Source organism: Podarcis liolepis (assembly GCF_965112155.1).
Source record: "Podarcis liolepis genome assembly, chromosome: 8".
Lineage (NCBI taxonomy): Eukaryota > Metazoa > Chordata > Lepidosauria > Squamata > Lacertidae > Podarcis > Podarcis liolepis.
Genome location: NC_139560.1, coordinates 85,904,135 through 85,926,711, shown reverse-complemented (window position 1 = coordinate 85,926,711; position 22,577 = coordinate 85,904,135). Strand labels below are relative to the sequence as shown.

Here is a 22,577-nt window from a genome sequence, read left to right as displayed (position 1 = left end):
TCAGGCTTGAAGAAAAGGCTCCTCCCTTCTCTGGGGGGGGGGGTTCCTTGGGGCTCCTTCCTAGGCCTGTTCTCCACATTGTCTCTTCTCTGATGAGCTGAGGACGCCCAGTGCTACCTCTCTAACCCAGACGCTCCTGCTGTTCCTCTCTCATCATGCATTACCTTGACTTCTGCAACCTTCTCCGCTGGCTTCCAGTGGCTTCCCCACCTAGATCTTTTCACACCTATCTCAAACTCTGCTGGCAAAGCTGTTGACTTTTTCTGGACTCTGTCTCCATGGAACCCTTTCATTCATATCCAGCATAAACTTCCTGTCCTTAGAACATGGTCTTGCCTTTTCCCACTCTTTTCTGTCTTCTGAATGTGTCCTGCTCTTCCAGACATCTCTCAGAGTTATTTCCCTGAGCAAAAGTGTGATTCTTTCTTCCATCTTTAAAAAGCTCTTTTAACTCGCCTTCTCAAGAACGCAGCACACCTTTAAAGCACATCCTTTCCCTCAAGGAATTCTGGGCACTGTCGTTGGTTAGGGGTTGCTTGGAATTGTAACTGCAGGGGCAAACTACAGTGTCCAGAATTCTTTGAGGGAAATGATGGTATAGTGTGTGCACAGGCTTTTTATCACTTAATCATCAGAGAATGTGTAATTGCATTTGCTTGCATGTGCAAACTGCCCTTATTTATCCCTTCTCCTCCCTCTGTCTTTCCTGCTGTCAAAATGCAGGTTGTCAACACCTGGGAGAGCAACATGCTTGTTTGTATCACATCCTTTCCCCCACTGCTATGTTTCTGTCACTGTTGTGTATGTTGATGGCATTGCATCAATCTTCCCTACAAATTTTGTGGGGGGGGGGGAGGTGGCTGCTGGCACGACAAAGTGCCTGAACTTGGGCAGTGCATCAAAAAATGCCCAGGCACTGTGTGGAATGCAAAAATGTGCATTTTCTTTTCATTGGGTGGCTGCCTGCTCTGCTTGTCATCTTCCAGCCCCACTTTCTTCCCCCATACTGCACATTCTGTCTGTAGGTCTGGACTCTTGAGTTCTCCCTTCTCTGCAGCTGAATGTTTACCTGAGACAGTCCTGTCCTTAAGGTTCCACTGTAAAAATCTGCCAGGCTCTCTTTACTTCCCTTCCATTCTATAAAGAGCAACGTGCTCTTCAAAGTCCCCAGAATGAAAGCCACTTTATTCCTGTAGCTGCACCACCACCACCCCGGGTAACTAGGCAAGGAGAAAGGTTCAGGAGAAGAGTGTAGAGAACCCAGAGGAGGCTACTGTCTAAATACCAGTTGCAGCATCAGGTCTTGGCCTGCATGTGTGAAAAAAGCAGAGCCATAGACTGTGCGCACACTGAAGTGTTAATGTGTATATGGCTTGCACAGTTCCAGTGTTTCCAGTGGGGTGTGTGTGTGTGTTGCATGTTCATCCACACATGAGGGCTATCAATCGAAATCTGTCTCAGTGTTTCCCATCCACACTAGTGGGCAATTATTGATGGGATGTATTACTATTGTGTATTGCTGTTCCCTCACCTCAATTACTACTTCCACACCCTCCCTGTGTTCCAGATGCCTGAGGTCCATCTGCCAGCTTTGGCCCAATGGCAATATCTGCAGTTGTCCAATGTCTTTATAAATAACTTGAATGTAGAAATTGGGGGTATGCCCATCAGATTTGCAGATGACACTAAACTGGGAGAGGTAGCCAAAATCGCCAAATATTCAAGATGACCGTAACTGATTGGCGAACTGGGCCCAAACTAACAGAATGAATTTCAGTAGGGACAAATGTAAGATTCTACACTTAGGCAGGAAGGACCAACTGCACAAATATAAGATGGGGGACACCTGGCTTACTAGTAGTACACATGAAAAGAATCTAGGGGTTTTGGTGGAACACAAGCTTAACATGAGTGAACGATGTGATGCAGCAGCAAAAAAAGGCTAATGCTATTCTAGGCAGCATCAAGTATACTATCCAGATCAAGGGAAGTAATAATACCACTCTATTCCGTCTTCCATTCACAAGTGGTGCTGCCAGTGTATTTATTGGCCACCCATAGCCCAGTAGGAAGAGTTCAGTTGGGGCAGAGCCAGTGAGGAGCCCATTTGAGCTCCTGAGACCCTTGACCAGGGCCCAGCCTGGATGACCGCTTGCACAGGACCTGACAGAATGGACTCCTTTTCCTTTCTATATCTATGTGGCACTAAGTGAAGGATTCCAGTATTTCAGGAATTATTAATTACAAAATTATACGTGTAATGCTAGCTATTACAGCAACACATTCCGAAGCCTCTCTGTTCCACATGTCCTTAAAGCTCATTTTCATTTTATTGCAGTCTCAGGTTATAAACAGACTGCAAGGAAATGAGAGGTTCAATAATTCATAGGAAGATAATCTTCCTGCAATGACAAAGAAGGGGTGGAGTTCGGGCGAAGTTTGCAAATATATTGGCACAACAGTTTCTCGTAGTAGAAAGTCATATAAGATGTTAGAGCAACTTTTTAAATTTAGAAAACCGTTCAGGATTGGGGCTAGTTAAAGGTGTTGTGCTTAAGGATGAATAGTCATGCTTAAAATGCTTTTGTATTGCTTAACAGGTTTGGTATCTTTTGGATCGCCCTATTTTATTCTGTGTTTTAATCAATGGGAATAGATTGATGTGGCAGAAATATGATCAGGTAGAAGAGAATAGGTGTCCCATTTACACTTTTGATTGTCTGCTGGCAGTGTCATGGTTTTGCTTGGTAGTAATCCTAATTTCATTAACTTTACTCTATGATTGTCATGTCTTCGTCATTTTAGCAGCCTTGGAATAGAAAAGCAGCAAAGAAGTAATTTGAAATGTACAGACCTTGTGATTCACGAGGTATCAGAGGCCTTTATTTGACACCCCATGAGTCACAAAAGGGATGCACGTTAATTCATGAAAGGCTTTGGAAATTTGCAAAGTAAATTTAAATCAGTTGAAAACAGACCCCCTCCCCCCCAAAATCCTATATATCTTTTACTTTTTGAATTTATGCAGCAACTAATTAGGGAAGTAATGAACTCTCCTACGTTAATGTTTTTTTTTGGGGGGGAGTTATGTAAAATAGCTGAAATTCTAGTTATTAAATGTATATTGAGGTAAGAGAAAAATGGACAACAAATATAGTATAAAATTCTATTGAACACTGAGTTTATTTACTATGGTGTAAGTTATTTTAAAGTGCTTCTGTATTAAAATAATTTTAAATATGCATACAAGCAGTCAGTAAAGATATTTAATACAGTGGTGCCCTGCAAGACGAATGCCTCGCAAGACGGAAAACTCGCTAGACGAAAGAGTTTTCCGTTTTGGAGATGCTTCGCAAAACGAATTTCCTATGGGCTTGCGAGTTCCTGCGGGTTTTTTTCCTTTCCCCCCTTTTTCTAAGCCGCTAAGCCGCTTATCAGCTGATCCGATCAGCAGATAAGCCGCTAAAAGCCACTAATAGCGCTAATCCGCTAATCTGTCAATGGGCTTGCTTCGCAAGACGAAAAAACCGCTAGACGAAGAGAATCACAGAACGGATTCTTTTCGTCTTGTGAGGCACCACTGTAGTAGGGGGATGTTGCCTTGGCATTGTATAATCCAGTGGCTGCCAAATTGGTTCTCACTGGTCCCAGGGCACCCAGGATTTCCTTCTCTAATGCCCTGAGCAAAGGTCCTGGACTCTGAACTCCCAGCCCTCCTAAGGAGAAATGGATGAAGCAAAATGGACAGGTACCAGGCCTTCTAAGTGATTTCTGTGAAGTGAGTCAGCCTAAGTGAGTTAGCCAGTGAATGATTGATAAGCAAGTTGTTTGAACAACAGGCCAAAGGAATCCCTGGGTTCTGTTTCGCCCTCTCCTTTAGCGTAATTTTCCTGCTTCCGCCTTACTTCTCTGTAGCTTGCCTTTCCTTTTTTCCTGTTAACCAGGATGCTTCTTTCCTGTGGTGGGTTCATTTGAAAATAGGTACCGTATTTTGCGCCCCATAGGACGCTCCGGCCCATAGGACGCACCTAGTTTTTTGGGGGGGGAAATAAAGAAAAAAAAATTTATTTCCCCCCCAGGTGCAGGGCTGGAAGAACCAGGTCGGGGAACAGTGGGAAGGCACGCTCTGCCTCCCTGCTGTCCCCCGAGCTTGTGGGGCTGGCGATGGGGAGACGTGCGCTGATCCCGGGACGGCAGGCAGCTCTGCGCCGCCATCCGGAGCGGGGCGGGACTTAGCGCCCCACTCCGGATGGCCGTGCAGAGCTGCGCTGATCCCGGGACTGCAGGCAGCTCTGCCCCGCCATCCGGAGCGGGGCGGGACTTCGCGCCCCGCTCCCGATGGCGCACAGAGCTGCGCTGATCCCGGGACTGCAGGCAGCTCTGCGCAACCCTCAGAGCCGGTCTCCCGAGGGTTGCGCAGAGCTTCCAGAAGCCTGGAGAGCGAGAGGGGTCGGTGCGCACCGACCCCTCTCACTCTCCAGGCTTCAGCGAAAGCCTGCATTCGCCCCATAGGACGCACCCAGATTTCCCCTTCATTTTTGGAGGGGGAAAAGTGCGTCCTATAGGGCGAAAAATACGGTACTCTCTAGACATTTTCTGTAAATACTACTGCACCATAAGTCTTGGTGAATTTTAAATAATTCCCCCAACCTCCAAAAAGGCAAATATGAAAATTTTGCAGAGAAACTTAAGGACTCATTGAGAATTTACATGGCATACCTATCCACTCAGAATTAAGTCTTGTTGTATTTAATGGGCATTTAAAGGGTACAGGATGAGAGCCTAGGGTTTGATTTAGGATTGGTGCTGTGGGAAGACAGAGTTCCTGGACGTGGCAGACATAAATTCAACAGGTCAATTATTTCGTTGTATGAGAATACAATTATGGGGAAAGCTTGTAATTACAATGATCCTTGCTTTCCAGATGGGAACAGGCCACATCATGTTTTTTATCCAGCCTTGGAAGAGTTAGTTTAATTAGGCACGTGGGCTGTGTTTTTTTAAAAACAACAACATGTGCATCTCCTCTTAGAAAGGAAAAGGTTCTGGCTGTCTGCTGGCTTCATGCAGGTTGCATTTTAAGTGACATTTGTGTGGTCAAACGGGCACAAAAAAATTAAGACACCTGGGATTTTAGTCTCTCCTCCCCTGCCCCTTCAACCTCCTGTATTTTTCATTTTCATGAAACAGAAACTTAATCTGCGTAACATTTTAACTGGCTCCAACCAGATTATGCAATAAAGGAATTATGCAATCCTGGATTGATCTCAAGCTTAAAGGAAAACAATTGCTGGCAATTCCGGACTCCTAGTTCTCTACTCTGCCTTTTCCAACAAGAAACGGAGACCAATCAGTGTGAGAAACTGGGAGAGAAAAGCTCTTTGCCACGTGGCTCCTGGTTACAGGGGCAAAAACAGAATGGCTAGTTGCCTCTCTTCCCACCCCACCCCCATGCAGTTGCACTTTCTATTTATTTTTTCAAAATACGTGAACAAATGCACAATTCACATCAGTGGCACCTTGATAATATCACATTTTTAATAGCGATTCGTAATTGGACACCACAAACATAAATGTGACACAGCCCTGCAGTTGTCACCAAAGCTAGACATCATTTGAATAATAAATATTAACAGATACCAGAATGTGTGTGTATAAACATATGTGTAATGTAAAGTATTGTGCTAGATTTACACTCTCCCTGAAAGAACAAGTTCAGAGCTGCTCGTTTCCTGGATCTGTTTCTGTGCTGGAGGCACAGGTTGGTTTTCGCCACTTTAGGCCAAGACAATCTAGCACTGGACAACTTACAGATGTAGGGGTAGTTTACTATTGTTGACTTTTTTCTCGTAGAATCTTGCACAAAATAACTTGTAAGGTTGCTCTGTCAACATTCACACTGTGTTTGTAAGTTTTCTATCTCGCTAAGCCAAATAAGATGCTTTTATAATTGAGAAGTACCTCCACTCTTGTCGTATATTTGGTTTTTCCTTATAATAACGTGCATGCCATTTTGTCTTAACGAGTCAGTCAGCTGAAATAACCAGTCATTACAAAACTAGAAATAACCAGGTTGTCATGGGTGATCCCCAGCACATTTCATGCGATAAAATGTTTGATCGGTTAGGCTGCTAGAGGAAACAGAAATCTTATACAGTATAGGCAGCAGTCATTTTAGGCGCGTCAGATATGTGCACGGGCAGGCACAAGGGCATTGCGCCAAACCGGGAAGTGACCCCAAAATGTCATAAAAGGGGTGGGGGGGAACGGGGTGCTTGCAAGCTTTTCAATGGTGTTTCAGGTATACATGATTTCACTTAAATGTGTGGTGCCTTGGAACGTATCCCCTGTGTAAATTGGAACATATTTATCTTTATTAACCAGTAAATAACAGGTTTTCTTGCTATAGTTCAAAAAGGAAACTGTCTAAAAAATCTTTCAAAAACCTGTTTCTAGGGGAATTATACATTCCAGGGGGAATATAAACTCTAGCTACAAATGCATAAATTCATTGTATTTCCCCTCCAAATATATTTGCCTCATTCAGCCACATTTTCTCTTAAACTATGGTTAAATATTGAACATGCCTCTCCGCTGCTCTCTGTGTGGCCCTTTGGTTTCTCACCCTCCTGGTGCAGCTGAAGGAAGCTGTAGTAGGTCTTGCCATCCATCCATAGACCTGAGTCAGCCAGAAGTAAAACGAGAACAAACCTTTGCAAGTGGCAGAAGCCGCACGACCTGGGCAAGGCATGGTCACGATTAAGCCATGGTTTAAGACAAACCAAGGTGTGCTGTGTGAACCAGACCACTGTGGGCATAGCATGGGAGCTCAAAGCTGTGGATGCACCAATAGATAATTCAGAAAAGTAATCTGGAAGACCATGATCAGATTCAGTAGAAAAAAGAAATGGTGGAAATGATATAGTTTGAAGATAACATCTAGTTAACAGAAGATTCCCCCCCCCCCTTTTAATACCCATTTGTAGCTATAGGGGTAACAACCCTAAGAACATCTGAAATCAGGACATACATGTAAGGAAGGGTTTCACCCCAACTTTATAAATTAGCCCCAAATATCATTTGGGGGGCAACTCTGTGTGCCATATGCTCCAAATCCCTTGCTCTTCCTTTCTGAAGGTAAAGGGACCCCTGACCGTTAAGTCCAATCGTGGACGACTCTGGCGTTGCAACGCTCATCTCGCTTTACTGGCCAAGGGAGCCAGTGTACAGCTTCTGGGTCATGTGGCCAGCATGACTAAGCCGCTTCTGGCGAACCAGAGCAGCGCATGGAAACGTTTTACCTTCCCGCCGGAGCGGTACCTATTTATCTACTTGCACTTTGACGTGCTTTCGAACTGCTAGGTTGGCAGGAGCAGGGACCGAGCAATGGGAGCTCACCCCGTCACGGGGATTCGAACCGCTAACCTTCTGATTGGCAAGCCCTAGGCGCTGTGCTTTAATGGCGCTGTGGTCCATGCTCTTCCTTTCTACCTTTATATTTAAAGTGAACTTGAGCAGCCCCCACTTCCCGTTAGAGGACTGTCCTCTGTAAAATAGGGCACACGGCCCCACTTTGCTGCAATTTCATCCAGTACAGAAGCAAGGCAGTTTGTACCCTGGACAGTACTGGAGAAAACACAGCTTCACATCTCCCACATGGTGGGTTCAAGAGTGACCCAAGAATGGAATTGTGCATTCATAAAGAAAATCCATGGAGTGAGTGCCTGTTAAACAGGTGTTTTTTGATAGAGGAGACACTAATCTCTCCCCCCCCCCCCGCTTACGTTATTATTTTCTGGTAGCTAAGGGGGATCTTTGACTCCCCATTGAGCACATTGCCTTGCCTTGCTTGGAAGGAGGAGCTTGGTGAGTAAAAAGGCTTAGTAATCTGAGTGTTCCTTCCCAAGAGCTTTCCCCTGTAGGTAAACAAAGCAGATGTTCAGTGCCAGTCCTATAATTAGGCTGGCCCATAAAGTTGGGAAATAACTTATTTTTTATTTTATTCGGACAAATGGCTATTTCCCGCTTTTAGGTAAGTCGCTGGTTTTGTTCCAAGAGCTTCTTTTCTTGCTACTTGCATTGGATAAACTGACCCAGCTTCCCAGGTGCATCTAACTTTTCACAGTACAAGGGAACATTTCTAAAACTCAATTTTCTTAGGTTAATCATTAGCTAATCATCCAGTATGGGCAGAAACCAAATGTGTGTACCCAAGATAAAGGTCGCTGCAGTAAGACAAAGGTAATGCAGTTTTTTAAATAAAAAAAACACACCCGTGAATATTGTTTACATTGTGTGGACTGGTACCTGGTGTATGTCTCAACACCCAGAGATGATTAAGCATAGCGCTCTTTTCTCTGCAGCTGATTAGATAATGAACTTACAAGGTGGTGGGAGTGGCAGTGGTTCGGATTCAGAAGTGTTTTTTCTGCCTTTAGGACTCCAGGTAGGAAGTTTTTAACTATATCCGCTGCCATAAGTGGCTCGGCGAGTTTCTAGGAAGAATCTGCTTTATTGGTTTTAGAAAAGTAACTGATTCTAGAGTGGTAGTTCTGAGCTTTGGGCATAGCTACAAAGGGCTGCATGGCTTACAAATTTCAGTTTTCAGGATTCTCACAGGTGGGGCGAGATCCTTCTGATATGCAGAGGTGAGTGCCTTCCACTTTCATGGAGGTTAGTGTTCTTGCCTTGGGCCTGGTCCAAAACGTGAACAAATACGTTACTTTTATAATTAAAAATATTCATGAGTATTTCTTGACTGCCTCATCCTGAATTCTCTAGATAATATACAATCTCAATAAAACAAAGTTTAAAACATAACCATAATGTTATCAAAACCCATATTAAATCCAAAGTAGCACAGAAGAATTGAACAATTGCCAACACAAAGATCGCTTAACGCATTTGATGTAGAAACTGCCTCAAATTAAAACCCAGCCTGAGGTACACAAGAAGCTGGCACAAAGCAAGCCAGTGTAACGTTACACCAGATCTGAACTCTGTTCATCCCCAGGGCTACTACTCATCACAGCTGATCTTGCTATAGGATTGCTCCCCCAAAATACTAACATCAATCATATTAAGGCAATAAATACTAAGGAGTCTTCAGTTGGTATTAAAATGATGTTAAGAGCAATTAAAAGCAAGGTTGTGAGCTGAAATTCACAGTCTTGCAAGATTCTGTGCATAATCAGTGAAGTTATTATAACTCTTGCATCTTGTGTTAGTAGCTTCACATCAGCAGCACAAACTTCAGCAGCACCAACTTTTCCCACATTTCTGCCAGGAGTGGAGTGACACCAGCTGACAAAAAGCCTCCTCCTTTGTGTTTGGTCTATAGTTAAAGAGATCCCTTTCCCAGTTCTGTCTGTTGCCTGGGGTCTCCTTTGCGTAGGGAGAGTGTTGCAATAGGTTCCTGCACCTTATTTGTCCTGCTACAGATGCTGCCCAATATGCCTGCTCTCTCTCCTAGCTGGGCTACTTGCAGCTTCTGGGCTTTGTCTCCACATAAGGAAAATATGTAGAACCCAAATAGTTTAAGGGAGGAGCAGACCCCAGGCTTGCCTTGTGTGCTGGGCCAAGGGTGGGTGGTGGCGGCAGCAGCAGCAGACTCTGCATCTTCAGACATGCACCTGCTGCAACAACATCTAAAGTGTGTTTGTGGGGGGCTGCAATTTGCCCCAAGTAGAAGGGTGCTTTCCCTTCTGCAGCTCTCCTTCCTTCCAGGCTGGCACACTGTGGGGACCTAGCTGGGAGTGGGCAGGAGGGGAGAAGGATGGACTACAGGCTAATGTGAGAAGTTTCAGGCTCCCCCACTGGGGCAGTCAGTAGGCATTGTGCACATCTCTGCCTTCTGGTAGACATGGTGGGGGCAGGTGTGCATCTTGCTGACACAAGTGTCTCACTGCTGCATGTACCGTATTTTTCGTGCCATAAGACGCACCAGACCACAAGACGCACCTAGTTTTTGGAGGAGGAAAACAAGGAAAAAAATATTCTGAATCTCAGAAGCCAGAACAGCAAGAGGAATCGCTGCGCAGTGAAAGCAGCAATCCCTCTTGCTGTTCTGGCTTCTGTGATAGCTGTGCAGCCTGCATTCGCTCCATAAGACGCACACACATTTCCCCTTACTTTTTAGGAGGGAAAAAGTGAGTCGTATAGAGCAAAAAATACGGTATTTTGGGAGTGAGGGCTTAAGGGGCTTTCACCACGTTCCCTAGGAAAGTCATCCGCACAGAGAAAGGCACATAGCAGTGTTATAGGTGGGCAATATGCTGGTGAGATATAAAAAGGTAAGCTGTAATAATCCTATTCCGTAGCCTGAAACCCTGGCCCTGTGATGGAGTAGGGAGTCTGGCTGCAAAGGTTAGGGGCATACTGTAGGGGAGGGAAAGCCTATACAGTCCAAGAAAATTCTGGAGGAGTTACACTTTTCAGAATTGGAATTCTCAAAACAGCTAGCATGTTTTCAAAGCTAAGCAGAGTCTGCTATGGTTTCAAATTGGATGGGGGACCATGTGTTGAGATTCTTGCATTGCAGGGAGTTGAACTAGATGACCCTTGTGATCCCTTCCAACTCTGCAATTAAATGATTCCATTAAAACCCTTGTTGATTGACACAGAACAATGAAAATACCTACTTGCTGAGTCCTCTTTCTGGCTAGTGGCCCATCTGCCTGCGTGGGACCCGGAGGGATCCAGAGCCCAGGTACCCTGACATGACCCAGATTTGATTTCTTGAGAGGCCTTGGCTGAGTTGCCACCTTGCTTCCTTCTCTTACAGCCAGTCAAAAGGCATAAAGTGAAGTTCTATTGCTTTCAGCTACCCTGCGACTTTGTCAGCCTCCCAAAATGATCTTTGCCTCGGTTACCTCTGCCTGCCAACCTACCCCTTCTCTTTCCAGGGTCTGTTTCCCTGTAGCCCAGATTAAGCAGTCTTGAAGATTACAACTGCCTGGCCCAATAGGTGGGGTGTTGTGTTGAAAGATCTTTAGTCTATCCCATAGTTTAAAAGGGGGTGGGGACCAGGTAGGGGCTTGACACTGGGCAAGAACCTTTGCAGATGGACCAGAGGGACAATGCGGATGGTGGCAGTGGGAGAATATGGTTGGAACGATCTATGCAATATATATTTTTGACCTATGCAAAGCAGCAGCTCTCTTTCTCCAAATGTCCTCAAGTTGTTTTGGAGCATGCGAGCGGAGCTCTTGTTACAGTGGCTGTTGGCACAGGATCACGTTTCGCTTGCCTCCAGCTTCAGGGGCTGAGCCACACACACTGCCTTTTTATTTCAGGGGTGCAGCAAGTGTAAAGTTTTTGACAGGGCTTTGGAGCAGAATTAGCTGCAGGCCTTGCAAGTGTTATCAACAACTTTTGGCCAGTCTTGCTTTCGTGCATTTTAACAACTTATTAGTTCACTTGTTGGCTTCTGCTACTATTTTAATATATTGGTGTGGTGAGATGGTTTGGAACAGGTGTGTCATGGTCACACATTTTAACTCTGGATGTTTATATTGGTGCAATTGGTGCAATTGTTTTAGAGTCCATGTTAGTAATGAATATTTGTGTTTCTTTTTGCAATCGTTTTTATGCTTGTAAACAGCTTAGAATCCACTTTGGCAATTAAACAGTATATAAACTGATAACAGTTGGGAAGGGCGGAGAAGAAGGCACCTGAATAAGTGATTTAGGTGGGGGGAGAGGTCAAAATGGGGCAAGGGCAGGTGAAGGAAAGGGCAGATCAGACACTTGATGCCTGTTCTGTCTTCTGGACTTGCCCTCAGCCACAGTATCCCTGAGTTCTACCAGCTTCTAAGGTCAGCTGGTGGTGCGATTAAATGCCAGGTCATTCCAGAATGAGATCTTGCTCGCACATACTTTAATCCAAGACCACCCCATCCTACCAGGTGTAACCAGCTTGCGTTACTGAGACCTGGGCACGTGGGCTGGGACATGTGGGTTGCTCTTTCTGGCTCAGCAAAAGCAAAGGGCCAAGTGGTGCTGGTGGTCATCCAGAGTGAGCCCATCTTTGCTCCCCAGCATCCGTTGTCTACTTTGGCACCTGCCTACCTTGTGATGGATACTTGTGGCGGATCGTGGGTTCCGATGGTGAACTTTCCTCCCCTGCTACTGAGCGGGTTTCCTCCCTTACCTGACTGGGATAGTCCCAGAATTTATGTTGAGGATTTTAGTAGTGAAGGCTCTGGGAGGCCTCAACATTCCTGTCTCAACCGGAGGGTATCAATACTTCATAGTTGTCATGGCAACTGTAGGTGCTCAACATTGTCTCGAAACCATTGGAGTGAGGTGGTCCAAAGATTTGAGCTATGAGAGTCAATATGCCAATGACACCCAGGTTTATCTCTAGTGAGTGGGGGGTCGGCAAGGTAAGAATAAGGAGAAGGAATGGATAGAAGGGAGAAACGGCTCTGGGGGGCAGCCTCTCAAAATGATTTTTTGTGGGTCTTTCATTTTTGTTTCATATTTAAGGTGCAATTTCTTAAATGTTCACTCAGATTAAGAGAAACTGTTCCCTCTCAGGAACCTCTAACCTATGGTGACTGCATGTTTCTCCAGCCCCACCTCATCTTGTGGGGCAAATAGCGAGTTTGGGAGTGCTGACGTGCACCCTGAGGAATTTTGAAGTACAGTGGTACCTCAGGTTACAGACGCTTCAGGTTACAGACTCCACTAACCCGGAAATATTACCTCGGGTTAAGAACTTTGCTTCAGGATGAGAACAGAAATTGTGTGGGGGCAGCAGGAGGCCCCATTATCTAAAGTGGTGCTTCAGGTTAAGAACAGTTTCAGGTTAAGAACGGACCTCTGGAACGAATTAAGTACATAACCCGAGGTACCACTGTAAACAAAAAAGTCTGGAAATCTTGAGTTCCCACCGCCTTCTGTCACTCGGCCCACGTGCTTTGGTTGCCATCATGGCCAGTGGCTGCAGATGAACGGAAGTTTTGCACAGCAGCCTTGAGGGGGCCCAAGGCTCTCCCCCTCCCCCAGTAACCCCTGGGCTCCTGGAATCCTTTCAGATTTTCTGCCTGCTTTACAAGAGTGAAACATTTGTTTGCATCTGGTTCCACGTCACTTAAAGTGGCAGCTTGCATGGTCTCTGAGCCCAGAGTGACACCCTTTCGACAGAGCACTTGGGCCGAGAGAGAAGAGAGCAGGACCTCCCCTTTGTCCCCAGTGTGTGATCTTGCAAAACGCTCCCATTGGAAACAGAGCCGGCTATCAGCTTGTGTTCTGCAATGAAGTTTTACTGCCTGTTGTATCTAGGAATCCTTCAGCCTCCCAGCCTCGGATCAAAGATCTCTCTAAGCTGTTATTGTCTTTGTGCAATGTTTGACTCTCCTGACTGCCTTCCCACCCCCTGCTGACTTTACAGAGATCAAACTGCTGTAGACCCACCCAACATACTTTTTTCCAATCCGGAATGCTCCCTTACTTATTTCTAAATGGAGTTGCATCTAATTGTGGAACTAGTTAGTCACACTTTGAGGCTATTTTTATCTTCTTTCTCCCCTAAGAGCCAAGAGGCGGCCAGAGCGTCCAGGATGCCTGTTCTTCCTCTGGTCAGAGAGGCACTTAAATGAGCTCCAGCCCAAGTGATGCCCTAGAATTACAATTTTTATTTCCCACCCTCTTTTCTTTGCCCAAGTGCAAGCACTGAGAAGCCCAGGACTGTGCGTCTTCCCCACATTCGTGCTTCTCCCCACATTCATAGCTGTGTTGCCCCCAGTCTCCTCATTCAGCTTGTGTGTTGTCACACACACACACCATAGTGAGCAGTTGTGCCATATGGGGTGGGGATTTTACCATAGGAAGTTGGAAAGGGATGGCCCCCTTCATCTTTAGGGAGAAAACAGCTGTTCCGTAAATGTATTTCCATATCTCAAAACTTGCTTCTGCTGGCAGTTTTTCCAAACTCAGTTGTTCCAAATTGGAGATGATTTTATTTAATAAATATTAATGTCTCACAATGTCCAGGGCAGCTTCCAAAATTGTTTGAAGTGTGCAAAACCACTCCGGGGACAGTTATGAGGCCCTTTTTGCTGTGGCGAGTGAATGAGGTGGTAACAAGGCTTTCAGGTTTTACCTTTGTTAAGGGATTAGCCTTCAAAGTTATTAAGATAAGAGGAAGCCAAGCAGTCACTGAGAATGTTTGCTCAGTTACCTTATCTATGCTAATCAATTGGCGCAAGCCGAGAGCCCAGTTTAAAATCAAGGCTGAGGGGATGGAGTTTGGTTGTCTTTGCAGCCCTTGCAGTTCCTGAGAGACCTTATGAAAGCTTTTCTTCAATTCCAGCTGTGAGGAACTAAATAGCAAAGATGGTCAAAGCAGGAGGGTCCAGCAGGGTGGGTCTGTGGGCTGCAGTATTCAAGAAGCAGCATTTTAAAGCCTTAAAAAAATATGTTTGTGTCCTACGTTGTTAACAAAAACACGAACATTTGTTTGTGTATTAAATTTGTTTATTAATTGACTATATTAAATCTATTAATTGTGTATTTAATCATATATATTTAGTTAAATATATTGATTGTGGATATTAAATAATAACAAACATATTGCGAACACTTTTAATTTACGATATGGAAATTCGATCCAGCAGTTTAAATGGTACTTCTTTGCGAGATGATTTGCATTTCTAATGTGGAACTCCTCAGCTAAGATTGTCAAAGCTTGCTGAAAAAGAGGCATTTTACCTAGTTGTGGGGAGTGGGGGCCGCCAAGTCTCCCTTGACTTATTAGAGTATGATAGTCTGAGTGTGACCACAGATAAAGTCCTGTCCCAGAGACTTCCTTGCAGGTCCCAATGAACTGGCAAACTCAGTTGGGGGTAGCAGAGCTGTAGCTACAGGGGGGAATAGCCAGTTTTTTTGTCCCGGGTGAAGCCTCCAGTGGGGCACCATGGAAGCTCCCAGCCTGTGTGTGCCTGTGCAAATGCATGGGGGGTGTATGTGCCAAACTGGGTCTTGAACCCGGGTGAAATAAAGCCTAGTAGACAGAGAGGGAGATCCACCCATGCAGTTCTCAAACACCTGTGCCATTGGGCCTCTGGCATGAGGGAGGGGGGAGAGGCATGTTGGGATGGACTGGGGAAAGCTTTGAATCCCAAGTCCTCTTGTTCCATGACACTCCCTCAGGTTGGGGGGGCAGAGCACACCAGTCTATGTGGAAGATGCGGCCCCATACCTCCTGCCCAGTTGGCACCAGCCTGGCTGCGTGTTGTGCAGCGTAGCTTGAGTTCTCCCTCCCCTGTCCCTTTGCCTTTCCTTGCCCAATGTAGTTCTGAAAGGCCTAGGAGCAGAGGGCGGCAAACTTTTTCATCAGATCAGGGGGCCGGTCCACTGTCCCTCAGACCTTGTGGGGGGCCGGATTATATTTTGAAAAATATAAATACCCTGCAAGCCATTCCCGCAGCTGCCTCCGGACCTGGAGGAGGAACGCACTTTGCACGCGCTCAGGAGCGTGTCTCGGCACCACCGTTGTTGATGAGCAGCAGCCGCTCCGTCGTCCGAGGCCAGGTTGGCAGGCAGGCCACACATGTGGAGTGCCGGGCAGGTGGTGGGCAACTCACCCTCCAGCACCAAGCCAGGCGCAGGGCCAGTAGGCGTGCCAAGCTCCGGCTGAAGACCCACGATGCCCATGGCGCGGACCAGGCCCGCCCGCCCATCTCTCTGTCTATTGCCGCGCCAGATTTACCTCAGTGTGCGGGCAGCGAGGCTTCAGATTGGCTGCAGGAGCTTCCTGCAGGCAATCCGAAGCCGCGCCAGCGTCAACACCCTCCCAGAAGCCGTGCCAGCATCGTGGAAGTCAGTGTGGCGAGGCGTCCGCAGCGTGCGGGGACTGACCGAGCGGGCAGCAGGGTCCGCGGGTTGGATTTACAAGCCGGGGGGGCGCATCCAGCCCCCAGTCTTTAGTTTACCGACCCCTGGCCTAGGAGGGTAAAAAGCACCGTATTTTTTGCACCACAACACTCAATTTTTTCCTCCTAAAAAGTAAGGGGAAATGTCTGTGCGTGTTATGGAGGGAATGCCTACTGGTGGCATGCCTACGGATTTTCCTCCTCTAAAAACTATGTGTGTGTTATGGCTGGGTGCGTGTTATAGAGCGAAAAATACGGTACTTTGCTCTTCCCCTGGCACCCAAAGGATATCAAACATAGCTGCTGGGTGAGCTTCCCTGGGAAGCGCTTTCTGTGATCTAGGAGCTGTCTTTGGAAAGACCCTCTCTGCCCAGGGGACCTGAAGGAGGGTATACGCTACATTAAATCCTTCAGATAACTGGTCCCAAGTTTAAAGATGTTGTGAAATAGCTTCCATTCACAGATGGGGAGAGAGAAGGGGGCTGAATATTCTTTCGCACACCCAGGAGGACTATGAGGAATGTCCTACAGTAACACTGAGGTGTCAGTGGCCGTGTGGGCAAGAAGCAATGGGGGTGTCGAGAATGGAGCCATTGTCGGGTCGGCTGATGCTGGAGCCTAGCAAAACAGTGTGTTCTCTGTGTGCAGACAAACATAAACGGCATTTGCTAGACTCTCCTCATCCATTCAGGCTAGCAACACAAAGCAAGGTCCAGATAGATTTCAAGACAAACCTGTTTGGTTAGTTTCAGCCTGCCCTGATCGAGATTGCCTTCCTCCAGGCATTTGCCAAATCCAAGAAGGCCCCACAAGGACAAAGGCAGAAATGTTTTTTGGGAAATGATCCTTAGCGCAAAAGGGTGATCAACACAGAGTAAAAAATCTAAGTGCAGGTAGTTTTATGTTAAATTGTTTATTATTTGTATTAGTTTTAGTGGAACTGTTTTTAAGAATACCCAGGTGGCTATCAGTTATCCCAGCACCTTTTGCTTTCATTGGTTAGAATTCTGGAATGCAAGAGAAGGGTTACTTTCTGCTATTTAATTGGGTAGAGTACCACCTTTCTAGGGATGTGGGTGGTGCTGCGGTCTAAACCACAGAGCCTTGGGCTTGCCGATCAGAAGGTTGGTGGTTTGAATCCCCGTGACGGGGTGAGCTCCCATTATTCGGTCCCTGCTCCTGCCCACCTAGCAGTTCAAGAGCACATCAAAGTGCAAGTAGATAAATAGGTACCACTCCGGCGGGAAGGTAAACAGTGTTTCCTTGCGCTGCTCTGGTTCACCAGAAGTGGCTTAGTCATGCTGGCCACATGACCCAGAAGCTGTCTGTGGACAAACAGCCTATAGAGTGAGATGAGTACTCAACCCCAGAGTTGTCCGCGACTGGACCTAACGGTCAGGGGTACCTTTACCCTTCTACATTAGTAAAGGAGTGAGATGCTTAATTTTCTTTAAATGTGCAAGATGAACATTCAAGAACCTTCCAGGCTTCTCTGTGTGTATATATCTCTCTCCACGTTACCTGCAAGCAGCATGGCAAATTCATGTTGGGCAAAACTGAGCCCCACGACCCTCTGAGTATCATTAGCCATGGGAGAACAGTTGTGTAAATAAAGTCTTAAGTTGGCCACAGGCCTCTTCTTGCATTGTGGGTGATGTGTCGCAACTGGGTGCAGCCCCTCTGACGTGTGTTTTTCTCTTCTTCCTAGTGTATGTTGTGGAAGAGCAGCGAAGGGATAACTCTGCCGAAAGTACCTGCCTGACAGCGTGTTGGACTGCGCTGTGCTGCTGCTGCCTTTGGGACATGCTGACCTGAGTGCCCCGAGAAGCCAAGCCTCAGTACCTCTGACTTGGAGTGCTATGCATTCTTCTTCTTCTTCTCCTCCTCCTCCTCCTCCTTCTCTTCCTCCTCCTTCTCCCCCCTCCTCTCCCTCTGATCTTCTCAACTGCTTTTTTAGTACTGTAATGAAAAATCTGCTTTGCACAGGCGACAGTAACACCTGCCTGCCTTAGAGATAGCACCGTGATGTTGGTTATGCACTTTTTAGTTTTAGTGGAGGAAAACCTCCCTTTCCCCCCCACGTCTTTATAGCATTGTTTCTACAACTTTGTGGTTCTTTAAAGAATGTGCTAAATGTTTTTTTTGGCAAAAAGGCTTTTACTACAAATTATGTATTTATAATTTTTACCATTCTTAGAAATGGAATAATATGCAATAATTTAAGCCAATCATTGTTTGTTTTTCTTACTTGCTTTCATTTCTGGTTTAACAAATTGGGCTCAATAAAGATTTGGGTCCAGTAATATGAAGAGTATCGGTCAGTTTTTGTTATTCTGTGTGTGTTTAGAGGGCATCGAAAGATAGAAATGCCCAATAGCTGCCTGTTTGTTCCCCAAAAGCTCTTTTGGAAGCTAGCCTCTGCTTAAGCTGCTTCAGATGTATTTAACTGAATAGCAGGGCTACATACTGTGAAGAACTTAGCACCCTTTTCCTACCTTAAGCTTGCTGGAAAAATATTTGATAAGCTTGTGCTGAATCTACCAAAGACTCAAGGAAGATTCCCTTCCTTTCTCCCAGATTAAACCTCCTTGCCAAATACATTCTCAAGTCCAATGGACCTTAAATGTTTTTGCTGTCAAGCTGCAGATCTTGCAGATTCATTTTCCTAAGCCCACAAAAATTACTAGCCTGCAGAAAATGTTCTGAAGCCTGCTGTGAGCTAGAGGAGGAGAGGGTGTCTTTCCCATGGCAGCTGGCTTACCTTCTGAGCCAAGCACAGGGAGGACAGCCCAACGTCTTCACCAGCATGCAGTTCCTTGTCACTTACGGCTATCAAGCAAGGACTTAAAGACAAGGTTGAGCTAAAGTGTGCCACCAGAATATATTATGCCTGCATGTAATATGTATTTGAAATAATCAGGGGTGGGGGTTGCTCAGCAATTTGGCATTGAAAGACTGTGCCTTTGAAATACATGGATACCTGAGAGTGGGCATTTTTCAAAACATCATTTGGCAGGTAATGGAGCATCTAAATTAATTTAGCCTAGTAAGGGGGGGGGGGAATGAACTAGATTGTGGTGGCTTTGTCATACTGCTCAATATGTTCTCAGATGTTTCCCAGGAATCTTTCAACTGCTACAGATGATGTTAGGAAAAGTTGCTGTAGCGTGGCCTAATCTTTTTAGGCAAGGAACAGGAATTAGAAACAGACTACTCACTATTGTAAATTCTTGGAATCGCATCGCAGCCAGTTTTATCTGCTTCATGCTTATACTCATGTTAAGCTGCTTTGTGGATCATAATATTAGCATGGAACAGTGGAATATGAATATTTAAAGCACCATAAATCTGTCGGACTTTCTGCTGAGAAGAGCAGCTAGAGGACAGTTGGGCAATGAAGTTACAGTAAGGTCCGTGGCTACTGGACAGACATTACTTTAGTCCTCGCCCAGGCGTGTGTGTGCCTTGCTTACCTGCTCCACCTGTGCCTTGTGTCAAATAGGCCACTGCAAAGGAAACCTTCAATGTATTGTTTTCCAAAAGAAAACAAGGCTGCACAGAGTCCCTCAAACTTACCAAAGGTGGAAGAAATAAAATCTAAATTGGTGTGCGGTAAATACACCCCCATGTCTTTCTCACACAGAGAGAAAACACATGGTGCCAACCTACAGCTCCCTCTTGGTTCTAGACAGGTGGGTTTTTTTTAAAAAAAAATACATTTAAATTATATTAAATTAAATTTTAATACAAGCTTGGTTTTCAGAAGCACAGAAGCCTTCCAGGAAGCAAACTGAAAATATCTGAGCAGTTTTGCAGTCTCTCAGTCAATATTTCAGAAGGTGTAGATGTTGGCTGGACAGCTAGAGAATGAAGAGCTAAGGAGAGTTTTAAGTACTAACTAGCCAACAGAGATGCAACAAAAGTGCTGCTAACAGATAGCTGCCACCAGAGGGAGCTAGCAATCTCTGAGATGGCAATCCAACACCAGCTGGTATCAGAAGCAAGGAAAATCTCCCATGGCGCCATTGCCAGGCTCTCCGTTCGTTCTCCCACTCCGGCCCAATCATGAGCACAACACTTCAGCTTTTACTAGCCTCTTTTGAAATGAAAATTCCTCAGAAGCATTGTGCTGCATTTGATCTCAGAAAGAGGAACAAGGATAGGATTTTTTTAAAAAAAATTACACAAGTGTTCCCAGAACCTGTTTGGAGCACCAAGAAGGGTTGACAACAGAGGAGGGCAACCAAAATGGTCAAAGGCCTGGAAACGATGCCTTATGAGGAACGGCTAAGGGAGCTGGGCATGTTTAGCCTGGAGAAGAGGAGGTTAAGGGGTGATATGATAGCCATGGTCAAATATATAAAAGGATGTCACATAGAGGAGGGAGAAAGGTTGTTTTCTGCTGCCCCAGAGAAGCAGACACGGAGCAATGGATCCAAACTACAAGAAAGAAGATTCCACCTAAACATTAGGAAGAACTTCCTGACTGTAAGAGCTGTTCGACAGTGGAATTTGCTGCCAAGGAGTGTGGTGGAGTCTCCTTTTTTGGAGGTCTTTAAGCAGAGGCTTGACAACCATATGTCAGGAGTGCTCTGATGGTGTTTCCTGCTTGGCAGGGGGTTGGACTCGATGGCCCTTGTGGTCTCTTCCAACTCTATGATTCTATGGTTCATGCCTTCTGTGTGCACTAATACCTCCTCACCAAGGCCTGATGCTCAGTAATGCACTTCCAGGTGTTCCCGTGTGCAGCAACTGAGCAAACGGATGGAGCCAGGCCTGTTCCACCGGTGCCTCCAACAAGCTTCTCTACCCAAAGTGTTGAAGGCCAGGAGCTTCTGTTATCACCTGTTGGCTACAACCCTCAAGGAAGGGCACAGATGGCACTATAGTGGACTCTTTAGAATTCAGTTATTGCAGAAGAATTTAATTACAGATAATTCAGATATTGCAGAAGAATAATTTAAATTATTTTCCTATTCTGCTATGTCAAATATTATACATAAAGGCAATCCTCATTTTGCACGGAGGTTTGGTTCTGGGTCATTCTGTAAGTGGAGTGTGTCATTACGCCCACAACACTCCCATGCCACCCTCTTCTGGGTCCAAAGATGTTGTTGAACTAAAACTCTCATAATCCCTAGCTAGCAGAACCAGTGGTCAGGGATGATGAGAGTTGTAGTCCGACCAGCTGGTACAGGCTAGAGGGTTGTCTGAATAGGATTGTCAATGTTTACCTTGCCTAGACTTGGTAAGTACAGCCAGAATCTGTTAACTGGATTAAAACTGGGTTTATACCAGAAGATGGCAGCATCAGATGTCTCTACACAGACAATATTTCTGTTTAGTGATCTGTTAGCAGCAGCCTGTAACTGGAGAAATTCTAGTTCCTTCAGAGAAGTAAGCAAAAGGCAGCTTGACTCAAGAACCTGAACCCCAGCAGGGAGACCAAAAGGGATCCAGATTACAGTAGCTCTTCCCAACGCACAACGGTGTGCCAACAGACCCCTCCCCTTTCCCCCTCAGCCCAACCTTTTGTTTAAAATCGATTCTACTCATGGCTTAATACTGCTATTCATACCTTCTGGAGGGCTGTAGAGAAGCATTGGGTGAAGGACAATTATGGGCTCACCTTGAGCTTGGAGTATTTTTCAAGTTCTGACTATAACTTGGTTTCTTCCCAGAACAGACTAGATTTAGCATAATCCAATTTAAACTCTGAATACAGCCTGATATGCAGTGTGTGTGTGTGTGTGTGTGAAAAATATGATGGTGCAGTACCCTAGGTAAGATTTTTGCCAGGGCCAGATAAGATTGTAACTGCTATACCTATTACTCAGAGCAGACCCATTGAAATTAATTAGTGTGACTAAGTTAAGTAACAGGTCTACTTAAAGTGAAACTTGAGCACAATCTTCCCATCTCCCCAGAAGCGAGGGCTCAGTGTCCCTGCCATTTACAGATGGAGAAATACTGTCCTCAACTGGTCTCTTCTGTGTTAATTCAAGCTTGGAGCAGGGGCATTTTCAATGGTGCACTGTCAACATGGATAAAACAGGAGCTGTTTCAGGTTAGGACAGCTAGGAGGCAGTATTTCTCTGGGTCACTGTCTCTCAGCCAACCCAAGTTGTTGTGAGGATAAAATGGGGGAAGCAGGCTTCATGGTACAGATATCAGCCACAAGGTGGCAGCAGCATGACATCCTCCTCTTACCCTTTAAGGGCCGCAAATGTTACAGAGCCCTGGTATATTTTTGGCAACGGTTTATGGGCGTCTTTCACAGCAACAAGCTGCTTGTTTGCCCACTGAAAGGGCACTCTGACTGCGCCATGCCAACTATGAACCACTCCCACCATCCTAATCTGCCTCGCTGTGGAATCCATCCCCCACTTCAAGCTTTGCCACACCAAAACACGATCCTGTTGAAAGCCAAAATCCAGTCAGTGCACATCCAGTTCCCCCAGATCTTATGTACTGCTTTTCCTAGTGTTCCTGGTCCCTAGACATTAACTGCCCTGCACACCTTTTTTTACAGGGAGAGGCAAGCGGAAAAGAATGAATCCTAGCACTCTGAACAGGAGTTCTGCTTCTATCTCCCCACAACACCCCCCCCCGGTGTAACCAGAATTAGGTTAATCCCAGATTGACTGGCATTCAGGAGCACAAACAAAACACCAGTTCCTTTCCGCAAAGACCTCGTGC

At 45.7% G+C, this 22,577-nt stretch overlaps 1 protein-coding gene across 3 annotated transcripts in view; it reads left to right on the top strand.

The window, feature by feature from the left end:
* CYSTM1 (cysteine rich transmembrane module containing 1) overlaps nucleotides 1–18,181 on the top strand; it is a 35,353-nt gene extending 17,172 nt beyond the window's left edge. For all 3 annotated transcript variants that reach the window (XM_083519806.1, XM_083519807.1, XM_083519808.1), the window contains exon 3: nucleotides 17,587–18,181. In XM_083519806.1, coding sequence (XP_083375932.1) covers nucleotides 17,587–17,693 — 107 coding nt within the window. In that variant the 3' untranslated portion in view covers nucleotides 17,694–18,181. The remainder of the gene's footprint in view (nucleotides 1–17,586) is intronic.
* Nucleotides 18,182–22,577: the final 4,396 nt, after the last annotated feature.